General features: G+C 41.0%; 1 protein-coding gene across 6 annotated transcripts in view; it reads right to left on the reverse strand.

Moving 5' to 3' along the window:
- PTPRA (protein tyrosine phosphatase, receptor type, A) overlaps nt 1-24658 on the reverse strand; it is a 90993-nt gene that overhangs the window by 22106 nt on the left and 44229 nt on the right. For all 6 annotated transcript variants that reach the window (XM_014546511.1, XM_005874712.2, XM_014546512.1 and 3 more), the window contains 5 exons: nt 18690-18774; nt 17164-17237; nt 16822-16958; nt 3936-4026; nt 1856-1932 (listed from right to left, as the gene is read on the reverse strand). In XM_014546511.1, coding sequence (XP_014401997.1) covers nt 1856-1932; nt 3936-4026; nt 16822-16958; nt 17164-17237; nt 18690-18774 — 464 coding nt within the window. The remainder of the gene's footprint in view (nt 1-1855; nt 1933-3935; nt 4027-16821; nt 16959-17163; nt 17238-18689; nt 18775-24658) is intronic.

Here is a 24658-nt window from a genome sequence, read left to right on the forward strand (position 1 = left end):
CCACTTCCCTTCAAGATCCATCTGTGATCTTAGCTCTCTGCAAAAAGGGCTTGGTAATGGTTGCCAGGGATGGGAATGGGGTTTAACTGTATCTGGACAAGAAGTTTTTATTGAGGTAATTAAATGTTCTAAAACTAAGAGGCAATAACTAAAGGGTATAGGGTTCCTTTTTGGAGGTGATGAAAAGGTTGTAAAGTTGACTGGTGATGGCTGCATATATCTGTGAATATACTAAAAACCACTGAATTGTACACTTTAAATGGGTAAAATTATGGTATATGAATTACATATAATAAAGTTGTTAAAACTATTCTTAAACAATTAGGGTGATGGCAGGATGACTTGGTAAATTTTATAAAATTTACTGACTTCTACACTTTAAATAGACCAAATTTTTGTTATATAAACTATACTTCAATTAAGTTGGAGAGAAAAAGGGTTTGGTAAGTATAACTAGCAGCCTATAACAAATGGCCTTGATTTGCTTCAAAGGACACTGTCTACCCCTATACTCCAAGCCCAAGGCACATTTGCTCCCTCTTTCTCACTGATCTCTCATCTGCACTTAACCCTGCTGACCATCTGACATTTCCTCCACGCTTTACTTTTTGCCCTCTGAGGTGCTCTTCTCTCCCAGTCTCCTTTTATCTTATTCATGAGTGTCTCTTGCTCAATGTGTGTGTGGCAGAGGCTGGTGGGCCCCAGGGCCCAATCTTCTCCCTCTGAATAACTTCCAAGACCATGGCTTTGGAATATCTCCTCTGAGCTCCAGATGAATATGACCAACTGTGTGCTGGACATCCACATGGATCACTGTATTTTCTATAAGCTCTACTCTCGAAAATATACAATCAATCACCAAGTCCTGTTAAGTCTACCTCCAAAGTAGCTTTTATTTTGTTGTTTCCTCTTCAACCTTTCTACAGGCCCTCATCATCTATAACCTAATACTGTAACAGCCCCTAGTTGGCCCTCTTAAATCCATGTTGCACATAGTAACCTGAGTGAGCAATATACAAATGTGGCCATGTCACTTCTTGTCTTTAATACCTTCGATACTACCCCATTGCCCAGAGAATTAATTAAAACCCTTAGCTGTACTGAAAAATTGCAGCTACTATAAGGTGGCTTATTCAACACCCAGTCTCACCCACTGCTATCCTGACTTTCTTACTACAGGGGCCAAGACACTAAAAGCTAAATTCCCTAGATTGATCCCTTGCAGTTTAGTTCTGCACAGACCTAGCAGATGCTCCCACATAAGACCAGGGGTAGAAGTGAGCGATGTGAGATAGTGATTGTGCTAGCAAGATTTGGTCTTTGGGCAAGCATGGCAGAAGCATCCAGATCTTCTGCAGAGCTTTCACTATGAGAGTTACAGGGTAGTTGGGTACCTCTGTGACTGCTCTATTCCTCACTGAGCAGCACCTTAGCTTGGTTCATTTGCTCTCCCACAGATTTTGTAAGTTATCCAGTATCTTATAATAAACCCCTTTTGCCTGGCCAACGTGGCTCAGTGGTTGAGCATCGACCTATGAACCAGGAGGTCACGGTTCAATTCCCGGTCAGGGCACATGCCCAGGTTACGGGCTCGATCCCCAGTGGGGGGCGGGGGGGGGGGGTGCAGGAGGCAGCTGATCAATAATTCTCTCTCGTCATTGATGTTTCTATCTCTCTCTACCTCTCCCTTCCCCTCTGAAATCAATAAAAATACATGAAAATTTAAAAAAATTTGTTTTCAGTCACTTAAAAAATTGACTCCTCAGGGAAAACTTGAAATGACAAATACTCCTCTTAACATGAAGCTGGGAAGGACACAGTTCAAGATAATGATGAGAAAGCTTGAGTTCCTTACATTGATGAATGAAGCATTGATGTAATCGGAATCTGGAACTCCTTCAACTGGTGTCAGATGGACTCTAGAGTGATCATCTAGGAAAAAAAAATTAATCTTTAAATATTTAGTTAATATTAAAATAGTTAAATCCAATTTTATTTCTCACTGGTCCTGACACAATCAGGCCAGATAAGACATTTGTGCCTATGTGTATAGAGACACAGATGTATAAAGATGTCACTGCAGCAACTATTTATAACAGCAAAAATTTGGACATATCTCAATCATCATTAGGGGACTAGTTAAATAAATTAAGATATGTCCACAGCTCTGGCCGGGATGGCTCAGTTGGTTGTGCACTGAAAGGTTGCCAGTTCGATTCTGGTCAGGGCACATGCCTGGGTTTCAGACTTGATCCCTGGTAGGGGGCATGCAAGAGACAGCTGATCAATGTTTTGCTCTCACATTGATGTTTCTTTCCCCTTTTCTCTAAAAATCAATAAACTATTGTTAAAGAAAAAAAAGATATGGAATAGTAAGCAGTTGATAAAGAGGAAAGTGAGTACTTTTGTTTCTCAACAGATGAATTGACAATATACACTGAGTGGCCAGATTATTATGACTGGCCAGATTATTATGACTACCCCATCAGTACTTCGTTGGGCCACCTTTTGCCTTCAATACTGCGGCAATTCTTCTTGGCATTGACTCCACAAGATGTTGAAAGGTGATGCAAGGAATCTGACACCATAGCTGATGAATAGCACTGTCCAGTTCTGTGAGATTTGATGATGTGGAACCAGTTGCCTGATGGCTCTTTTAATTTCATCCCACAAATGCTCAATTGGATTGAGATCTGGTGATTGTGGGGGCCACCTAAGCAAGGTAAAGTCTCCCTCATGTTCTTGAAACCACTCCTGCACAATATGAGCACCGTGGCATGGCGCATTGTCTTGTTGGAAGAAGCCATCTCCATTGGGATACACCATCAACATGATAGGATGAACTTGATCAGCAAGGATACTTAGGTATGTTGTGCTATTCAGATGTTTATAATGATCTGGCCCTCTAGCAACTTCAGCGTGAAATTATAGCTAATTTGCCTACAAACGTCAGGTGGTCATAATAATCTGGCCACTCAGTGTATATATATTGTTAAAAGAAAAAAGGTCTGCCCTGGCTGATTTGGCTCAGTGGTCAGCATCGACCCAAGGACCAAAGGGTCTCGGGTTTGATTCCTGGTCAAGGCCAAGTACCTCAGTTGCAGGTTCCCCAGCCCCGGTAAGGGTAGGGCGGGGAGAGGGGGCAACCAATTGATGTGTCTCTCTCATGTCGATGCTTCTTCCACTTTGTCTAGAAATCAAGAGAAAATATATCCTTGGGTGAGGATTTTTAAAAAAAAAAAGGGGGGGGTCTGAACAATGTATACAATATACCAATTACATTACACACATATATATATATTACACATACATATATTCATACACAAATAAGAAGACATAATTACAGTATATATATAAATATATAGTGATCTCTAATATGTTTAGCACTCAAAAATATACCAGGTCTTTAAATAATAAATTATATAATTTGTACACACAAAAAAAGTCATTATAAAAACAAGACAAAGTTCAAATATTTTGCTCTCTTATCCCACTGGATTATGTATATCCCACATTCTGGAGACCCCTGGTCTAGAAAAATGTCTGTTAGGCTATATAGATCAACTGATGAGTAATGACTAACTCTGGGAAGGTTTATGAAGAGAACTCTGTATCATAATTTCTTTGCAATGAGCACTACAAAAAAACCCCCCATGAACAACCCACTTCTTATCTGGTCCTAGTGAAACTGCTGTCCCTAACCTCCTAGAAACTTTAGGCCTGCCACAAAAAACTAGTTAAGCACCCCTACTGACTTTGTAAGCACCTGGGGTCGCCTTGGGAACCATAAAGGCAATTTTAGATTGAGAGAAGGCCTGACCTTACTCTCTTTACCAACCCTCCTATGATTAAACACAAGATTCTTTCCAGCCTCAGAAAAACTGGCTAGAGATGCAGTTTCAGGTTACATCCCTAGAAACCCTACAAACACTCACAAGGCAAGATGTTTACATATCGATTTTTTTCCTTATTTTCCTCCTTGGAGGCAGCTTCACAGGTGGCCTGGATAGGACAAGCAGGGAGAGCCTGAAAGGTTAAGAGAAATTAGAGGAGTTACTAACAGGGATAAACACCAAACATGCAGACTGCTACACCAACTCCCGACCTGGCAGCAAGTTCTGCCTTTCCTTGGGGGAAAAAGATGGGCCCAAGGGAACACTTGCAGCCTAACACAGAGCGTGCTCCTTTTTCTAAAGTGCCTGCAAATTTCTTAGCGTTTACCACCAAGAATCCCCAGGAGCAGAATGCCCTTCCTGTTATTATGCAGCATGCTCTTTATATGGTTACTACGTGGTTAGGGGCCTGTTACAATGCTGGGTCAAAATGGACCACCCTGTTAATTGGAGTGGAGACATAAAGGGATGAGCCACTTCTCCTCATGCTAACCACAATGCAAAGATAAGATGCATCTCAGAATGAACCACACAGGAGTGCTCTGGACGGTTAGCTGAGTTAGGTCCTCTCTAGGGCCCTGACAAAGGAGCATGGCAACCCAGCCTCTAGCATCATGTAGCAAGGAAACACGGACAGGCATCCACAGGGATTCAGCAGTTAGGAAGCAGAGGACCTGGTGAGGTGGCAGTAACTATGCAGCAATTCTGAAGGACATGTGTATTGGTAGGTATATGGATAAGCACAAATGGTTTCACACGAGACAGTCTGGATTGTCTGAACTTGAGCAAAACAGTTAAACGTTCTAGGCCCAAATGCCCTCATCTGTAAAATTGGGATGCTAATATCTGCCACATAAGGAATAAATAAAATAATCTGTCTGGCATAGAATAGGCATTCAATAAATTAATTTTAAAAAGGAGCGGGAAGCTAAGCCTTATTATTTGAACTGTTTTCTTTTGATATGTTCCATATATTCAAAACTAAGAAAGCAAAAAGGGAAACAGTTAAAAATTCCAACCTAGAAACCTTTCTAATAAGTGATTTGGAAATATGTTTTATAAGCCTTAAAAATAAAATTAAAAATATTCATACTCTTTGATCTAGCAACTCCACTTCTGAGAATCTAGCCTAAAGAAATAAAAATCTCTATGTTCAAATTATTTACTTCATTAAATGACCCAAAACTGAAAACAGCTTTAATATTCAGCAGTAGTGAAAGAGTTAAGTAAATTATGGTTCATGTATTATTTTTCACTTACTCCTTTAACAAATATATATATTGTATACCTCTCAGATACCGGGTTAGATACAGAGCAAACAGTGTTGAATCAATCATTTACAGTTCTTGCTCTCATAGACAATACAAACTTGTGTGTGAAAGACGGACATTAAACAAATAAATATAAAATTATACACCACAATAAATGTAATGAAAGAACAAAATGCTATAAGAGAAAGTATACCCAAAATTAGAGGAAGGATGAGTGTGGAAAACAGTATTCTAGGCACAGTGATCAGCATCTGTGGTGATTCAGAGAGAGAGGAGAAGGCTTGGCTTGTGGGAAGAACTAAAAGGTCAGTGAGCATATTACATAGAAAGTGTGATTGGTGGGGATGGCAAGAAGTGGGAGGAGATGAGCTTGGTAAGGTTAATTCACACATTTCCAAATAGGTCCTTCAATAGAGAGCTTGAATTTTAAGTGCATGAGGAAACCATTCAAGGTTTTAAAGCTGCAATCCATGCCCTGACTGGTTTGGCTCAGTGGATAGAGCGTTGGCCTGCGGACTGAAGGGTCCCGGGTTCGATGTCGGTCAAGGGCATGTACCTTGGTTGCGGGTACATCCCCAGTAGGGGGTATGCAGGAGGCAGCTGGTCGATGTTTCTCTCTCATTGATGTTTCTAACTCTCTATACCTCTCCCTTCCTCTCTGTAAAAAATCAATACAAATATATTTTAAAAAAAATAAAGCTGCAACCCAACATACATGTTAAAGAATCACTCTAGCTGATACATGGAAAATGGACTGGCAAACAAGAATAGAAACATGGAAAGATGAAGGTAAAAGGAAATAGATGCATTTGAGATATATTCTGGAGAAGAGTTACTAGATTGAGAGATGGACTGAAAGGAATGTAGATTGGGGAGAGAAAGAGACAGGAATAAAGGGTGACTCTTTGGTTTCTAATTTTGATAATAAAAAATATGATTAAATAAAGGAAATGCCAGCCTAAAAGGAACTAATTTTACCAGATGAAAGCAAGATCTCTAAGAAGGGAGCAAACATGTTTCCTGGGAACCATCAAGACAGTGATAAAGAGAAATTAAAGGATCCTAAGATAAAGGGAGTCAGAATCTCATAGTCCATCTGCCTTCACTTACGATTTTCCGTTCAGAGTTAAAACCCTGGAGATTTTACAAGTTATTTTTATTTTTTTAAAAATATATTTTATTGATTTTTTACAGAGAGGAAGGGAGAGGGATAGAGAGTTAGAAACATTGATGAGAGAGAAACATCAATCAGCCGCCTCCTGCACACCCCCTGCTGGGGATGTGCCCGCAACCAAGGTACATGCCCTTGACTGGCATTGAACCGGGGACCCTTCAGTCCGCAGGCCAAAGCTCTATCCACTGAGCCAAACCAGTTAGGGCTACATGTTATTTTATTGAGAAGCAATTTCTTTAGACCTGGTGCTGCTACTACTTAAGTGGGGGGAGGTGGGAGGGAGGGAGAGTATCCTGAGCAGGACTCTTACACATGAACAGAGACCCTGCTTAAGACTGGAATTTCCCAATTCACCCAGATAGGCTAGATTTCCATGTTTCCACTCTGGTCAGAGCAAGATAAGATACAAGATTTTAAAGCCCCCACAACTAATTCAGAGGCATTACTTTCCCAGTACACGCCTTGTCTAAAATGATGTAGAACAAAGGTAGACAGCAAGACTTGAAAATAGTCCCCAGGGTCAGTAATAACCATGACCATAGTCCTATCAGCTAATAACCATGACCATAGTCCTATCAGCATCCCTAGCTCCTCAGGTCATGATGAAAAAAAACTAGTTCTCAAGCCATGCTAAGTAAGGTTCCTAAAAGCAAAGTGAGGAAGAAACAGGAGCTATTGTTTGACAAGAGAAAAGGGCCTGATCTAGAGAATATGGTGCTAGATGCAAAGGGTCAGGCTGAAGAGCCTATGTCAGGGATGAAAACAAGGAGAATCTTATTCCTTTTCCTTACTACCCTGAAAAACCTAGCCCAGAGCTAGGAAGCAGCAGATAACCAGGATTTAGGTATAAAATCTCTTGAAACACTAGGTGGCATCAAAGACCATTTCATCCCCTTGCTTAAGCCTTCATTGGAAGCAAGATTAAGCCATTTTTAAAAAACATGTTTTTTAAAACATTGTTTTTCAATTTTTATATTTCTAAAAATACAAATATATCCATCACATAATTTAACTTACAAGTTCTCTTTGGTCTTTTCCCTCATCATATACTCCTCCTTCTCACAAATAAACTTAAAAATATTGTGTTTATCATTACCTTGCTTTAATTTATTTGTACCCCATATATCTTGTATCCTTAAACAGTATTTTTTATTATTCAGTCTACTTTTTGATAAAAATTGAATCATAATCAAGTGGTAACTTGTTTTTATTTTGTCCAATGTTATGTTCTGAAGACTCATCTAGGTTGTTCCATGTAGCCAAAGTTCATTCACTTTACTTTGTAGTGTTCCATTTTGAGTCCATACCAACATTTATTTACCCACTCTATTACTGACGAATACTGGGGTTGTTTACAGTGAACAATCCTACTTCAAACACAAATTGGTATGTGTTTCCTCATGCACATGTGCAAGAGTTTTAGGTATGAATATAACTTTACCAGATAAGGCCAAATTGTTTTTCAAAGTAGTTGTAACAATTTACACTCCCATCAGCAATGTAGTGTTCCCAGTTGTTTTGTATACTCATCAACTTTTGCTATGGTCAGACTTTAAATGTATCAAATGTCAGTTTAATTTATACTTCTCCTGATTTATTAATGAAGTTGACCATCTTTCCACAGATGACTGGTCAACAGGGTTTCTTCTTCTGTGAACTACCTAGCAAGTATTTCCCCCTTTTCTCCTGGATTGCTTGTTTGTTTTCTTAATTTGTACGAGTTGTTTATATATTCTACTCATTCTTCATCAGTTGTAAGTGTTACAGATATTTTTTGCCAAGTTTGTGGCCTGCCCTTTCATTTTTTATGGTATCTATTTATAAACAGAAGTTTTACATCATAATGTAGTGAAGTTGGTTAATCTTTCCCTTTATCAACATTTTTAGTCTTAAGAATCCTTTCCTACTGTGAGATTATACTTTCCTACATTCATTCATGTTTCATCATTCTGTCTGTTAGATTTCAGTGTGCACACTAACTGGGACTGATTTTTGTTTCTGGTATGAGACAAGAATTAATTTTCATTTATTACCCAATTGTTCCAGCATTATTTATTGTAAAGACCATCTTTTCATCTAACAAAACTACAACAGCATTTCAGTCATGAGTAGGCTTCCACTTACACACAAATCTGCTTTGGAGTTCTCTATTTTATTCCACTGATCAATCCGTCTATCCCAGTACCAATACGTTACTGTCTTACTAGATTTTATAATACTCTTTACATCTGGTAAGGCAGATCTCCTCACCTTGTTCTTCTTCTTCAGGAATGTCTTGGCTATTCTTGAATCTTTTCTCCTCCATATAAATTTTAGAATCAGCTTGTCAAGTTCCACAAAAAACCTGTTGGGATTTTTATTGGAATTGCATTGAATCTACATATCAGTTTGGGGAGAATTGACATCTTTACAATATTGAGCCTTTAATTTAGGCTTTTTCTTTAATGTCTTCAAACATTTAAATATTTTCTCTAAAGATTTTGTAAATATTTTGTTAAATTTATTCTTAGGTACTTTATATTTTAAATGCTACAGCAAATGGCCATCTTTTAAAAATTAGTATTAGATTCTGACTGTGGCTTATGCAAAGAAATGCATTAATTTTTAATGCTGTTTTTGTATCTATCAGTCTTACTAAAATAACTTACCAATTCTGATAATTATTCTGATGAGACTTTGCATTTCTCTGAGGACAATATTCTATTCTGTGAAAAATGCATATTTTGTCTCTTCCTTTCCAATCTTTAATACCTTTCATTTCTTTTCCTGCTTCACTATGCTAAGATCTCCAGTACTGTTTTGAATCTCATTCATTCACTTTTATGTTTGAATTCCCTTTTAAATACACTCACCTAACAGCTACCAGTGCCTGAATATTCTGCTGTGATGGGGAATCAACACCTTCCAAGGTAGTTTATCTCATCCTGGAACAGTTTATTTGGAAGGACCCAACACCCAGATACATAACTTCTTTTGCATTTCCCTTGTACTGACTAGTGTAAAACTCAGATGTCAGCTGGCACCTTCTCTGCCCCTTGGAAACTCTGAAACCCCAATTCCCTAGAATATTGAATTTAAAGCCCTTGACACAGCGCCTGCTAAATTCCTATAAGTGTTTGGCTCTAATTCATTTGTTTAGAGACAACTCATCAATGTAGATGCTACTTTGCTTCTACCTCACTCCAATGTCACACAGTCCTGTCACCAGATTACACACACAAGCCTTTTCATCTGGAAATCCAAGAATTAAGCTGTCTCTATTAAAGATGTAGGATCCTGCCCTAACCGGTTTGGCTCAGTGGATAGAGCATCCGCCTGCAGACTCAAGGGTCCCAGGTTCGATTCCGGTCAAGGGCATATACCTTGGTTGCGGGCACATCCCCAGTAGGGGGTGTGCAGGAGGCAGCTGATCAATGTTTCTCTCTCATCGATGTTTCTAACTCTCTATCCCTCTCCCTTTCTGTAAAAAATCAATAAAATATATTTAAAAAAAAAAAAAGATGTAGGATCCTGAGCAATGGGGTGTCACATCTTGCAATGCACAGACTTTAACCGTCTCACTAGCTCCACCTCATTCCTTCTCTTCTCGCTCCCTATCCCCTCCCTTCCTCTCAGGAGCTAACCAAATTTTCGTGTGTGTGAACATGCTTTAGGGACCTCAATAAGTGACTTTTCAAAATGTTTCTTTTAAACAAATTCAGTGCTTCCTTCTAAGACAAATACTGGTCAATAAAAAAGTTGCAGCTTATAATTCTAGGACAAACATAATCTCTTGGAACTTTCAACCGTGGTAGGGTTTCATAAAGATGCTATACTCTTTCATAAAGCCTGTCAAATATCTGAAAACAAACTGTTGTGTCCTATGCCTATTGTTCCTTCAGCTGTTCACCCCCAAAACAACTTCCCATTCCTTTTCACGGAGACCTGACCACAAGACTCCTGGCGTAGTTCAAGCTAGCGACATCAATTCTTTATTCTACATGCAGTACATCCATCCTAAATCTAAGCTCCATTAGCTTTATTTACCATATATATTTTTTAAAACCTCTGCTTTAAAAAACATTATAAAAGAATATGCTTGTTGTAAAAGTCAAATAAATTCAGAAGAAAGAGGAAATTCCCTATCATGTCTCTCCTATATTCTACTTTCCCTTATAGGTAACCCATTGCTCACAGTCACAGTATTCTTCTTCCAGATTAAAAAAAATGCATTAATACACTCATATATTTTTTAAAGGGAGTATTATACCATGTATAGTCCTCTGTAATGCGTTTTCTTCATTAACAGTACAACTTAGATTTTTCTATGCCAACACATTTATTTTAATGACAGTACAGAATTTCATAATGGACACAAGAACTCATTTAGCCATTCTGCTATTTGATAGATATCTGCTTTTTATTTTCTTTACTATTAGAAATAATGCTGTAATGAGCATCCACGTACAAATACATATTTGGTTTTCTGTTAGAGCAGTGGTTCTCAACCTTCTGGCCCTTTAAATACAGTTCCTCATGTTGTGACCCAACCATAAAATTATTTTCGTTGCTACTTCATAACTGTAATGTTGCTACTGTTATGAATCGTAATGTAAATATCTGATATTCAGGATGGTCTTAGGCGACCCCTGTGAGAGGGTCGTTCGACCGCCAAAGGGGTCGCGACCCACAGGTTGAGAACCGCTGTGTTAGAGTCTCAGAAGTCAGGTCAGATAGTGTGGGTATTTAAAATTTGCTTGATACTGTTAAATCATCCTTCCAATGCTATACCAATTTGAACTCTTTCTACCTGTCAATGACAGTATATGTATCCCCATACCTTTGCCCATACTTGGTATCAGTCTTTTAAAATTTTCATATCTGACAGGCTCAAAGTAATGGTTGTTTTAATCTTGCCTTCCCTGATGACAGATATAGTTGAGCTTTTTTCCATATGCTTATAGACCTTTTATTTTTCTGTGAATTGCCAATTTTGCTACAGCAGGTTTGTAGAAGCTCTATATATTATGGAATAGTCTGTCTACCTGTGGCATATAGCTTCTCCCAGTTGGCCACTTTTTATGGAGACATTTTTTTATAGAGATGTTTAACATTTTAAATATATTTACTACCTTTCAATCTATTCCATTTTGGAATGAATCTTGTGTTTTGCTTAGAAAGGTCCTCCTTACTCCATGATCATAAAAATACTATTCTATGATAGTAGACACAAACTGGTGTGTTTGTCCTAGGTGTTATTTGTCAGCCTCTTTCCTGATAGGGTTAACTGATGCAAGCACAGTCACACTTGCCCCACACGGTGCCAACCAGATTCTCTTTGCCAGGCAGGACTTTGAAAGCAGCAGAGGCTTCCTGAAAGGACCCTAGCTAGAGCCAGCAGAACAGGCCTGCTCTGCCCAAGGGCTGGTAGCCCACCTCATCTTTTGGTTCTGTCAACTTTTCCAGTGTCTCCCCAACTGACAGTTTTGTTGTTTTGCTTCATTTAGTTGTGTTGACTTCTCTGGTTTTTAAATAAAGGAAGTGACTTAGCAGTTAGTATCAGTGAGTGGGTTGTAGTTGAGAAACTGATGGGAGAAATGTGGGTGATGTAAATCTGATTCCTGTGTTCAGATAAAGAGAAAGGAACTTCAGTTATTGCTTGTAATCACCTGGAATGTGTTTCAGCTGGTGGTAAAGGGGTGGGAGAATTCCAATTAAAAGTAGATGAGAAATGTTGACACTGAGAATTACTTCTGACAATGTCAGGTAACAAAACAAGAAAAAGCCCAGCTCCAATATCAAATGCTCACCTGCACACACAGTGCAAGGCTCAGGGCCTTTCTATGACTGGCTATGTTTTTTGCTGAACCAAATGTTAACATTTCAGAATTTTGCTGATTGCTAAATGTTAATGACAATGGAATTCACATCTTTCCTGGGTTGCTTGTATGAAAGACAGGGCCTTGGTGAGACAAAATTGAAATAATGCTGAAAGGCAACAGAGGAGTTGGCAAAGGCCAACTTCTAAAAATCTCTCTACTGTATCTTGTTTTCGTGGTGAAAAGTTCTCTCCACTCTCACTGCTGATGGATATAAGGATGCGAGCATAACACAACCTAGAGCAGTGGTTCTCAACCTTGGCTGCACATTAGAATCACCTTTTTAAAATCCTGATTTCTGGGCCTCCACCCCATAACAAAGAAACAGAATTTCCGGAGGAGACTGCATTTGGGGCCTTCACTTACGAGTGTCCCGACTAACGAGTTTTTCGAGATACGAGCCGTCTCTCAGCCGATTTTTTGCTTTGAGTTGAGTTGCGAGCTAAAATTTGGGTTACGAGCCAGCTTCAGATACCCCACCGCTAGTTGGCCCAGCGAACGTCACAGTGATTTGACATATGAGTAATTTGAGTTACGAGCTCCGTCACGGAACGAATTAAACTCGTAAGTCAAGGCCCCACTATACATAAACAAGGTAGAAAAGCAAAGGAGCTAATTGAAGCAACTGAAGTAATTCATTGAGTTGGGTCATCAAAAATCATCAAAAAAGGAAAGGAGAGCTTAATTTTTGTATAAGGTCAATTTGTAATTATGGTATGGTTAACTAAACTTTTGAGTTAGTGTAACAGCTCAGGAAACTGGCCAGGGTTCTAATGGTGGGCTAGGTTGGCCAGTGGAAACCTGGACTGAATTGGATTCAGCTAGGCAACAATGAAAAGTCAGAAAATCCTTGGCACAAAGTAGAGATCAGTGTTACATGGGATCTAACAGGCTCAACCTTCTTACTGATACTTTCACCATGTCCTTGATGGGATCCACAAGTGCCTTGCTAGAGGGTGTACACTTCTTTCAGAAGTGCTTTCCTGGCTGTCTTTACCACAGTGAGATGCTGGTGGAAGGGACTGGCTTCAAAATGGGATTCTTGATCTTAGTGGGATGGAAGGAGCCTCAGAGGCCATAGTCACCAAGGCTCAAACATTTCTGGTTTTGGATAATTCATTGTGAAGGAATGAGAGGCAGCCAGCCCAGGTCAGTTGAGGAGGCCTGACTAGACTGCCATGCTAGAGAAAGGACCCCTGCTCTACCCAACTCCCAGGCCTGGGTCAGTTTAGAGACCCAGAGCCCTTCAATGATGGGCACACGTAAGGAAGAACCCTTCCACAGCACATCAACAGGCATATACCATGAACCGTCATCTTCATTTCCCCCTAAGATTCTGCAGCCATTTGCCATGGTAACTTCACTAGGTAAAGGGGAATCACCATTTGGGGTCTGGCCTTGAGCTAACTAATTCCTGAGAACCCAGAATGTCATTCTTTTATGCCAGCTAGAATGGAGCTTTTGCAGGCCAGCTGATGGAGTTTTGGCCTGAGCTGGCCTCACATTAGGAACAAAGTATTTTCCCAATGTATAGTTAGAATAGATATCTATAGCAAGCAGCAAAATACCCACACTAGACTACCTGAAGCCTTTGGATAAGGACTATACAGTAGCAAGAGAAAATGCAAATTGCTGGAGCAGCAATCTCTACCAAATGGTAAGTCCCTAGGTGAGTCACAGAAATCCTAAGCGCTATAGAAGACTTAAAAGTTGCAGGATAATGATGAGATAATCCATGCTTGCTGGGCCATTTTGGATTTTGGAGACAGCATATAACACATGTTGATATCCTGCTTTGACTCATTTATTGAGTGATCTGAAAACAGAAGGCTCTCCAGCTGATCAAAGCCATGGAGAAACTGGCATAGGGGGCCCCATGTGTCTGGTTAAGGTTGAGCAGGAGAATCATATTAGAAAACCTTAAGATTTGGGGGACAAGACCATGATCTTGTCAGCATACTCTGGTAGAGAATGTAAGTCTAACCATGGGACACTAGATATCCAAATGACTTCAACTAAGAAGTATTATGTGATTCAACAAGCCATAAATTTGGACATGTCCAGCAGAATTCCACCACCAGCTGGAAGTGATGTGTATGGAACATTTGCAACACACCCACTCCCTTTAATAGACACCTCTGACTTCCCGATGATTTCAACAGTTGACTGACGAAGAAAAACATCCAGCCTAGTGTACAAATGGCTCTGAGACATGCTAGCCCATTCTGCTGTGAGATAATCGACTTAAGAGATGGCCCTGAATGGTATAAAAGAGAAATCCTTCTAATGAACAGAACTTCAAGAAAGGCACTCCACTACCTACTTCATTGGCGATCAGGATCTAAACCGATCCCAAGGTAGTAGACGACTGAAATAAAAAAGATAGGAAGTAGTTATGTCCTCCCAGATGGCACTCATTGCTAACCGCCAAGGAGATCTTGGTTAGCCCTTTCCCTTAATATCCCATTGCTGGCCCAATGAGCCCATGAATATAGTGGCCATGGTAGCCTGGCAATTGGCTCTCACCACAGTATCTATTGAATTTGCCTACCATGCCTCTAAGAACACCACCTCTATTCAAGGATTTACTGGATTGCCTTATCATGGGATCTCAGCGACTATTACCTCTAAACAAAGACTTCATTTCACACACAAAGAGGTATGGCCATGGGGACACATACTCCATTACCCAGAAGCAGTTGGCACTACAGACTCTAAAACAGTAGTGTGTCTACTGGAGACCTAGTGATGGTGCTGAGGCTGGGAACTTTTTTAAAATCCTCACCTGAGAATATGTTTTTATTATTATTATTTTTTTTTTTTGAGAGAGAAACATTGATGTGAGAAACAATGATCAGTTGCCTCCCAAATGCAACCTGACTGGAGATTGAACCCGAAACCTTTGGGTGTGGCACAACACTCCAACCAACTGAGCCCCCCGGGCCATCACTTGGGTGCTATATTGTGGGACCAAGTCTCAAGCAACAATGAGCAAAAATGATGCTGTTTTTTTCAACAGCCAGAAAAAAGGGTCCAAGTTATTCTATTAACTCTTGCCCAGTAAACGGTCTTTTGCTTCAATTCTTGCCTCCCTCCCAGCTATTCTTCACTTGGAGCTAATGATTTTCTCAGAGTGCAAATCTGACCACATATCTCTGTTCCCCTAAACCCTTCACTGGTGGAGCAGATGAGTGGTGACCCACCCACCTGGTAATTGAAGCTCCTTTCCTTCTTGCTATTAGAGCTCCACTAATTTGGACTGGGTTCTGTCAGTTGCAGTAAGCCTATTTCTCCCTTGCTTATGACTGGTTTAAAAAGAAGCATGTGGCAAGGGAAGTCTTCAGAAGCTTTTGGGAAAGTTTTCCTCCTTGGTAAAAGGAGACACACAGAAAGAAACAGTCATCCTTTGTCCACTGGATCTTGTGAAACCTCCATGTGGTGCCTTGAACTGGGGTAGCCATTTTGGTGTCACGAGGGGAGCCAACTTCAGTTGAAAGGTGTAAAGTGACTGAGAGTTTACCAATGCCCAAGTTGGTCCTCTATGTCCTCAAATCCATTCCCCTTTCCCTAATCATGACCAGCTTACGCCAATCTATCAGCACCTCTGGTATCAACAGCTGTTGTAGCCCCTAACTGTATTCCCTGCACCTATTCTGATCTCCCCATGGGCCATTCTCTATATAGCACCAGTCATTTTATTTCAAAATACAAACCTGGTTAGTCCATAGCTCTATTTCTTTCACGACAATCTTTAAGATCTATAGTCTGGCCTCATCTTCTTGCAGTTTCATTTCTTACTATTCTCTTGAGTCTCTGCCCTTCGGTCACACATAGCCCTTCTTTATTTTCTGAATGGGCCCTTCCCTCACCCACCCTCATTATTAACAGTCTGCTCCTGCTATTTCGAGTGTCTGGAAAGTCCCCCCACCCCACCCCCCCATCTCCCTTCCCCCAATGTCTTTGCCTTTGATTGTGTCTCAATGAAAACATCATTTCTTCAAAAAGAAGTTCTGACCTGGGATCAGAACCGATGGGCTAGAATCACCAACTGGTAGATTCACAAATATGTTCTGCTTTCTTGAGGGAGTTATAAAAAAATACGAATCTAAATTCCCAAGATGAGGCCTTTACTCTGCAGTCTGCCATGGTCCTCATTTTCCACACTGAGCTACTCCTTGTCTACTTAAGACACTCTGGGATCCCTAATCCAAACTCTAAAGGGCCACCGTTAATACAGGCTCCTACTACTATGCGCCAGTCCTTCATGTCCTATATTGCTATTTGAACTAGTTATTTTTGTTCTTATTTATAGACAGTGAATTTCTTGAGGGTAGAAATTAAATCTGTTTTTGCTCCCCAACAAATCCCTGGCACCTAGCACATATTAAATGCTTAATAAGTATTTATTAAACAAAGTAACAGATGTGATGATGAATGAATAGATGGATAGATAAGGGAGGTGAGACAAATTATTCATTTCCTGTCCATAATCACATAGGAAAGGAGTCAGAAGAACTTGGTGAACATTTTCTCATCTCTTAACCCATTAAAAACCTGTTTTCTCCCCCAACACCTTAGGTCTGCCTTCCTCCCTGCTGACACACTAGTCTCAGCAAAAAACTCACGTTGAATTCCTCTCTGAAGAGTTTGTTGTCATCGGCCATTCTCCGGTTAATCTCCTCTTCCAGCTTGTCTACGGGCAGAGGTGGATACTTCCTGTTGGTGCTTGGAGACCTGGCCAGAAGTGGCACACTCTGGGGTTCTGCAATGCACAAAGGGGAAGGTTAGTTATGTGCCCTGGGGACTAGTCCTTCTCTGGAAACTAAATTGGGGATTCTATCTCATGGACCGAGCTTCCAAGAACTAGAGCTGCTCTCTTCAAGTCTTTTTCCTTTTAGAATAGGGAAATCACTAATTTCTTGTTTTTCTTCTCCATGAAGGTTTCCCATGCCATTAGAGTTCCTTACCCACGTCCTCAGTGCGGCCATTGGATAAGCGGAAAGAATTGGAATGACTCCCAGCTTGCTTGTATTTCTTAAACCTAATGAGAAAATGTGAAAAACTAAGCACAGAGGCAGAAGAGACCAATCATTGGCTTTGTATTTCCACTTTCAATTCAGCCTTTCTAAATCTTCTTTACCAAATAAACAGGCTTTTTTAAAAAAAAATAATTGACTTCAGAGAGGAAGGGGGAGAGTGAGAGAAATAGAAACATCAATGATAAGAGAGAATCATTGATTGGCTGCCTCCTGCACACCCCCGACTGCGGATCGAGCCTGCAACCCGGGCATGTGCCCTGACCAGGAATCGAATCTGGGACCCTTCAGTCCTCAGGCCGGTGCTCTATCTACTGAGCCAAACCAGCTAGGGCTAACCAGGCTCTTTTAAGAGACAGGTCCTGCACATGGTGCTCCTGCTCACCCTCAGCACACTAGAACAGCGGTCGCCAACCTTTCGGACCCCACGAACCACATGTGGTCCGCAGACCACCGGTTGGCGACCGCAGCACTAGAATCCAACCCAGGTATCACCAAGAGTATATTCTAGCTTGTGTGACTCTGTGCAGTTCTAGTTCCAGAACTCCATGAAGATTACAGTCATACCAGGTGAAAAAAGGATGAGTGGGTAGAGTATAGTAGGGGGAAGGAGTAGATAAGAATATCCATATCAAACAAAAATTCTGTTATTTCCCCAGTGCAACCAGGGAAAAGACCAGAGTTTCAGACTGGGTGAGCACAGGTCTGGTCTCAAGTCTCCTGCAGGATGGTGGATACACATGACAAATTATAGGGGTGTCCAAGGTTCCCCTCTCTTTATATCTGTAGAACAGAAAGAGCACACAGAGCAGCTTAAAGCCAAAGATAAGGGCGAAGTTAAGCCTAATTAGTCAGGGCAGTAGGAAGATAACAAATACACTACCTTCTTCTCTCCCTTGGGTTCCCCTTTCTTGTTTTTGTTCCCTGTTTGAGTAGTATTATCTAGAGGACCTTGAAAGAAAGTCAGAAAGGGGAACCCTATAACTCACATGGTTTAGTGCAGTATGCCAGGGTAAGGAGTCCTAGAGGGGTTTGGGGACAAAGCCCCAGGTATAAATATTTTATATGCTTTATTATATAGAGACCAGGGGATTTTTAGGGGTTGCTTCAACAGGGCTAGATATGAAGATCTTAAACACTTATCAATAATAATACAGACTGTGGCTTCTTCCCTCAACCTCCAAACCACCATCCTGGACTTTAGATTGCAGTAGAGTTGGGAGGCTGGACTTGGATAGGTGGAAGCCAAGAGAAGGGGCTGAGTCTTGAGGAAGACTATGTGGTTTTTAAATAATTTCTAAGTAGAAATTTAATCTTATGAGCACTATCCTGAGTCATTTCTCTCTATCCTCTTAATTATTCTCATCCTACTGTCTTCTGAACTATGCAGGCTTGAGGCCCTGGGGTTACTGAAATAGAGTCCACGAGAATGGAGAAGCATTAGTTCACATGCTCACCTTAACATGTACAGAACTATGATAATAAAGACGATCACTAGCAGAGAGGACAGGGCCACCATCACTGCAATAATTGGCGTTTCATCTGAAATTGAGAAAAGAAAACATGTCATTACCATTGTGTGCAATGGAGGGCTCAAGTTGGGTGCTCCGGGAAATACCCAGGAAGAAGGGCTCATTCAATGCTTCTGTAGAGACAGGGCATGAACAAAATGAGTGAGAGAGACAACACTTCCTACTGCTACCCTATCTCTGCTTATCATACATTTGTTTTCTGTCTCCCTGCATTTAAAAAATATATTTTTATTGATTTCAAAGGGGAAGGGAGAGGAAAAGAGAGATAGAAATATCAATGATGAGAGAGAATCATTGATTGGCTGCCTCCTGATGGGGACCAAGCCCACAATCCGGACATATGCCCTTGACCAAAATCAAACCCGGGACCCTTCAGTCTGCAGGCCAATGCTCTTTCCACTGAACAAAATCGGCCAGAGCTGTCTCCCTGCATTTGAATAAAAACTCTTTGAAGGCATAGACTGTTTTGTTCATTGCTATAGAGCCTAAAACAGTGCTTAGTACATAAACAAATAAATATTTGAAAGCATGAACACATCCAATCCTGATGGCAATCTAGGTAAGAGGGTCAACAACATACTCTCTCCCCAGCCTTAATGGGCTCCACCAAGAGCAGTGATGGCGAACCTTTTGAGCTCGGCGTGTCAGCATTTTGAAAAACCCTAACTTAACTCTGGTGCCGTGTCACATATAGAAATTTTTTGATATTTTCAACCATAATAAAACAAAGATTTATATTTTTTATATTTATTTTATATATTTAAATGCCATTTAACAAAGAAAAATCAACCAAAAAAATGAGTTCGCGTGTCACCTCTGACACGCATGTCATAGGTTCGCCATCACTGACCTAGAGGAAGACAGGAGATAAAAGAATTTTCCTGTCATAAACTCAGATTGTTTCCTGGCATAGAGAATACTGTTCCTGATTAAAGCAAGCAGACATTAGATCCTTAAGCACTATGTATCCAAAATGCCGGTACTCTTTTCTACTTCTTTCCACAGCCAGAATCCCAACTACAGCAAGATATGGCTTGGAGATATATTGGAAGGCAGGTTCTTGGATTTCCATTCCATAGGGCCTGGCTTCCTTTCCATCCAATATTTAGCTTTCTTTCTTATGGCAGGTGCTGACTCATTCTCCTCCACTCTCATGCCCCTACCACTAACTACACAACATCTTGAGTTTGTAACTATCTTCATCATTTTCCATCCTACTAAAAGGGAGGACAAGTCCCTCCCATGTGAAAGTCAATCCTGTTACACATCTATTATTGTTACCTCAAAGACTTGTCTTCTTGACCTCATTTACCCCCCTCTACTCACCAACAGCCCCATGCTTCACAGTTAACTTCTCACAACAGTTGTCTTATAAAAACAGTCATTTTCTCTAATTCTTTACCTCTGGATAACTCCTTAGCCTATTTTGTTCTTGACTCCTACCTCAGTGCTCCATTTAAATTGCTCATCAAGCCCAGCTGGTGTGGCTCAGTGGTTGAGCATGGACCGATGAACCAAATCAACGGTTCAATTCCTAGTCAGGGCACATGCCTGGGTTGCGGACTCGATCCCCTGTGGGGGTGTGCAAGAGGCAGCCAAGCAATGATTCTCATCATTGATGTTTCTATCTCTCTCTCTCTCCCTTCCTCTCTGAAACCAATAAAAATATATTTAAAAATAAATAAATAAATTAAAAAAACTCATCAAGAACACACAAATGGCATATTACCAAATCCAATGGAAACATTCCCATTCACACCTGATTCAACCTCTTAGTAGCATTCATTAAAAAAATATTTATAGACCAGCAATTCTATGCTAGGCACTGTTCTAGACCATGGGAAAAGAAAAGTGAGGGGATACTGTTCATTAACAAGTAAACACATAATTTCAGAAAGGGACAAGTGCTATGAAGAAAACAGTATGATTAATTCAAATGGCAGCAGAGTAAGGGGAAAGCACACTCACTTCCTCTCAGGATCAAACTGAAATTACAACTAAATTATAGAACAATAAACCTGATAACCAACTGAACTAGCTAAACATAAGTCTTATAACCAAGGATTTACAGAAGCAGCCTGGCAGGAAGGGTGGAGATGCGAAAAGAGCTGTGAATCTTGAGGGGTGGCATGTGCAGTGGCTGAGAATCTTGAGGGGTATCTCAGGTGCAAAGGTTCCCTCTGACACGCAAGGAGTCTTAACCCCATGCGGGGCTCCCCAGCCTGGAGCACCAGAGCAGGGAAGAGATGCCCATATAATATCTGGCTGTGAAAAAATCAGTGAAGATCTATCCACCAGGGAGTGTGCTAGAAACCCAGGCACCTTCTTGAAGGGCCAAAACACAAAATCTCATTTGTGGGCACTCACCCTGGGCTCCAGTGGAAGAAAGGCAGCTCAGAGGGTTGTGTGGCTTTGGGGAGAAGGTTAAAGGATCAGCTGCCAAGGGTCCTGTGCTGATTTCCTCACCCGCACTGCCAACAGAAACCATCTTTCCTAGGTCAAGTACTCCCCTCCGTATAGCATCAAACTAAGAAAATGCACTAGCCCCACTCTCCCAACTCCCTGTGGCCTGCCGTGCCAAGCTCCCCTTCTCTGCATAGCCAAATCTTGGGTCTGTTTTAGCCTGATGAACTCTGCTGGCCTCACCAGGACAGCTCCCTGAGATCCCACCCACCACAAAGATCCCCAGGCCCCTAGTAGGTGGCAGCTGGCCTTGTTGTACCCTGAGACTTCTGCTGAGTATCATCAGACTCAGTTCTGGTGCCAAGTCTTAATTTGTATCAACCTGGAGAACACCAATAGCCCCTACCTAGTGACTAACTGAGAAGCTATCATGCAACCCGCCTACCACCAGAGACTTTCAGTGACTTAGCCTAACAGGTAGCTGGCGGCAGATTTCAGGGTATCTTGGGCCTTTTGCTGACTTGTCCCTAAACTTGGTGCCCATGGAAGCCAGCCTTGGTATGCAATTTGCCCTCTCTCATGCACACCCATGCCCAGCAGAGGCAACCACAAACCCAAACCATGGATTACTTTGTAGCTCCAAACATGTAGCCTAGGGCAAGGCACGGGCAGCCCCTGATACTGATCTGCACCCATGTCCTTCTCAAAGAGGCCCCAGAACCAACACACCTGGTGGCAGGCTTCAGACCACATCAGATCATGACCTAATTAGCTCCACAAGTGGCATACCCAAAAGGAGCTCTTGGTAGGCACCAGACCCTGCAGGCATGAATTCCGTGTTGTGGGGTCAGGCCCCACACAGACGATCGTACATTGTGGTTGGTGTTGATTCTCATAGCCAACCTGAGACTCAATCCCACTCACGGACAGGCCAACTATAAGACTCAACTACAAAAGGAGGGCTCACATGACCCACACAGGAAACATTCCTAGAGCACCGGTGATCAGGGAGACTACACCACTGAGCTCCACAAGACACCTACTACATAAGACCACAATACCAAGACTGGGAAACACAGCAGATCTACCTAATACACAGAAACAAGTACAAAGAGGCAGCCAAAATGGGGAGAAAAAAAAGCCTCAAATAAAGAAAAGGAGTAATCCCCAGTAAAAGAACTAAATGAAATGGAGGCAAGTAATCTACAAGATACAGAATTCAAAACAATGGTTATAAAAATGCTCAAAACACTTAGGAAAAGAATGGATGAACTTAGAGAGAACTTAAGCAAATAGATAGTAAACATACAAAAGGACACAGAAATCATAAAAAAGAACCAGCCGTGAATGAAAAATGCAATGTCTGAAATGAAGAATATACTAAATGCAATCAATAACCTTAGGTAAAGCAGACGAATGAATCAGTGATTTGGAAGACAAGGTAGCAGAAAACATGCAATCAGAGCAGCAAAAAGAGAAAAAGAATTTTTTTTTTTTTAAAAATGAGGCTAGTTTGAGGAACTTCTGGAACAACATCAAGTAATAATATCTGCATCATTGGGTTCCAGAAGGAATTGAAAGAGAGCAAGAGACTGAGAATCTATTTAAAGAAATAATGACTGAAAACTTCCCAAAACTGGTAAAGGAAAAAGACGCAAAAGTCCAGGAAGCAGAGAGAGTCCCAAACAAAATGAACCCAAAAAGGTCCACACCCTGACATATCATAATTAAAATGGCAAAGGTTAAAGACAAAGAGCATCAAAAGAAAGACAGTTAGTTACCTACAAGGGATCTCCCTTAAGACCACCAGCTGATTTCTCAACAGAAACATTTCAGGCCAGAAGGACTGGATGAAATATTCAAAGTGATAAAAAGCAAGGACCTATAACCAAGACTACTCTACCCAGCAAGGCTATCATTTAAAATTGAAGGAGAAATAAAGAGCTTCACAGACAAGAAAAAACTAAATGAGTTTTCATTACCACCAAACCAATATTACACAAAAAATGTTAAAGGGACTTCTTTAAGAAAAGAAAAGAAGAAAAAAAGAGAATTAAATGCTCCAATTAGACATAGTATAGCTGAATGCATAAGAAAATAACAGCCATATACAGGGTGGGGCAAAAGTTTATAGTTGTTTATATGAAAAATAACACAATAATTAATAAATAATATTACAAGAGTAAACTGTGTTTCACGTATTCACAACTGTACACCTAACTTTTGCCCTACCTTGTATATGCTATCTACAACGGACCCACCTCAGAATGAAAGATATACACACACTAAAAGTAAAGGGTTAGAAAAGGATATTCCATGTAAATCAAAACAAAAGAAAAGGCTGGGGAAGCAATACTTACATCAGACAAAACAGACTTTAAAACAAAGGCAGTAATAAGAGACAAAGAAAGACATTACCTAATGATAAAGGGATCAATCCAACAAGAGCATAAAACCCTTGTAGAGAGACAGAACCTGGCTAGAACCTGGCGACAGAACATGGCTGGAGATCCTAGCGAGAGAACATGGCAAGAGAACCTGACCAGAACTTGGCTAGAACTTCGCTGGAGGTCCTGACCAGAACTTCACTGGAGATCCTAGACAGAACTTGGCTGGAGATCCTGGCTAGAGGTCCTGGCTAGGCTGCTGATCAACTGAACGCTGTCTCCGTGTCATTCCTTCATTCTTCGCCGACTCCGTCCCCACCTTTGGGGACCCCTGGACCCGCTGGGGTTGGACCCCAGCCCCTGGCCAATCGGCAGGGCCCACGGTCATCTCTCCTCCCCTCACTCCACCCCCCTATTAAAACCCTGTTTTTTCTCAAAAAAAAAACAAAAAAACAAAAACAAAAAAAAACCCCTTGTAAACATTTATGTACCCAACAACATAGGAGCACATAAATATATAAAGCAAATACTGGCCCTGGCCAGGTAGCTTGGTCAGTTGGAACATCATCCCATACACCAAAAGGTTGCAGGTTCGATTCCCTGTCAGGGCACATGTCTGGGTTACAGGTTTGATCCTTGGTTAGGGTGCATCTGGGAGGCAACTGACCATCAATTCTCTCTCACATAGATGTTTCCCTCTTCCTCTCCCTCCCCACCCCGCCCTCCCTTCCTCTCTTTTTAAAATCAATAAAAAACATATACTCGGGTGAGGATTAAATAAATAAAGCAAATATTGAGGGATATAAAGGGAGAGATCTACAGTAAAACAGTCATAGTAGGGGATTTTAACATTCTATTGACATAAATGGACTGTTCTTCCAGACAGAAAATCAATAAGGAAACAGTGGCCTTACATGATACTCTAAACCAGTGGTCGGCAAACTGCGGCTTGCGAGCCACATGCGGCTCTTTGGTCCCTTGAGTGTGGCTCTTCCACAAAATACCACGTGCGGGCGTGCACATACAGTGCGATTGAAACTTCGTGGCCCATGCGCAGAAGTCGGTATTTTGTGGAAGAGCCACACTCAAGGGGCCAAAGAGCCG

This window comes from Myotis brandtii, unplaced genomic scaffold (assembly GCF_000412655.1).
Source record: "Myotis brandtii unplaced genomic scaffold, ASM41265v1 scaffold45, whole genome shotgun sequence".
NCBI lineage: Eukaryota > Metazoa > Chordata > Mammalia > Chiroptera > Vespertilionidae > Myotis > Myotis brandtii.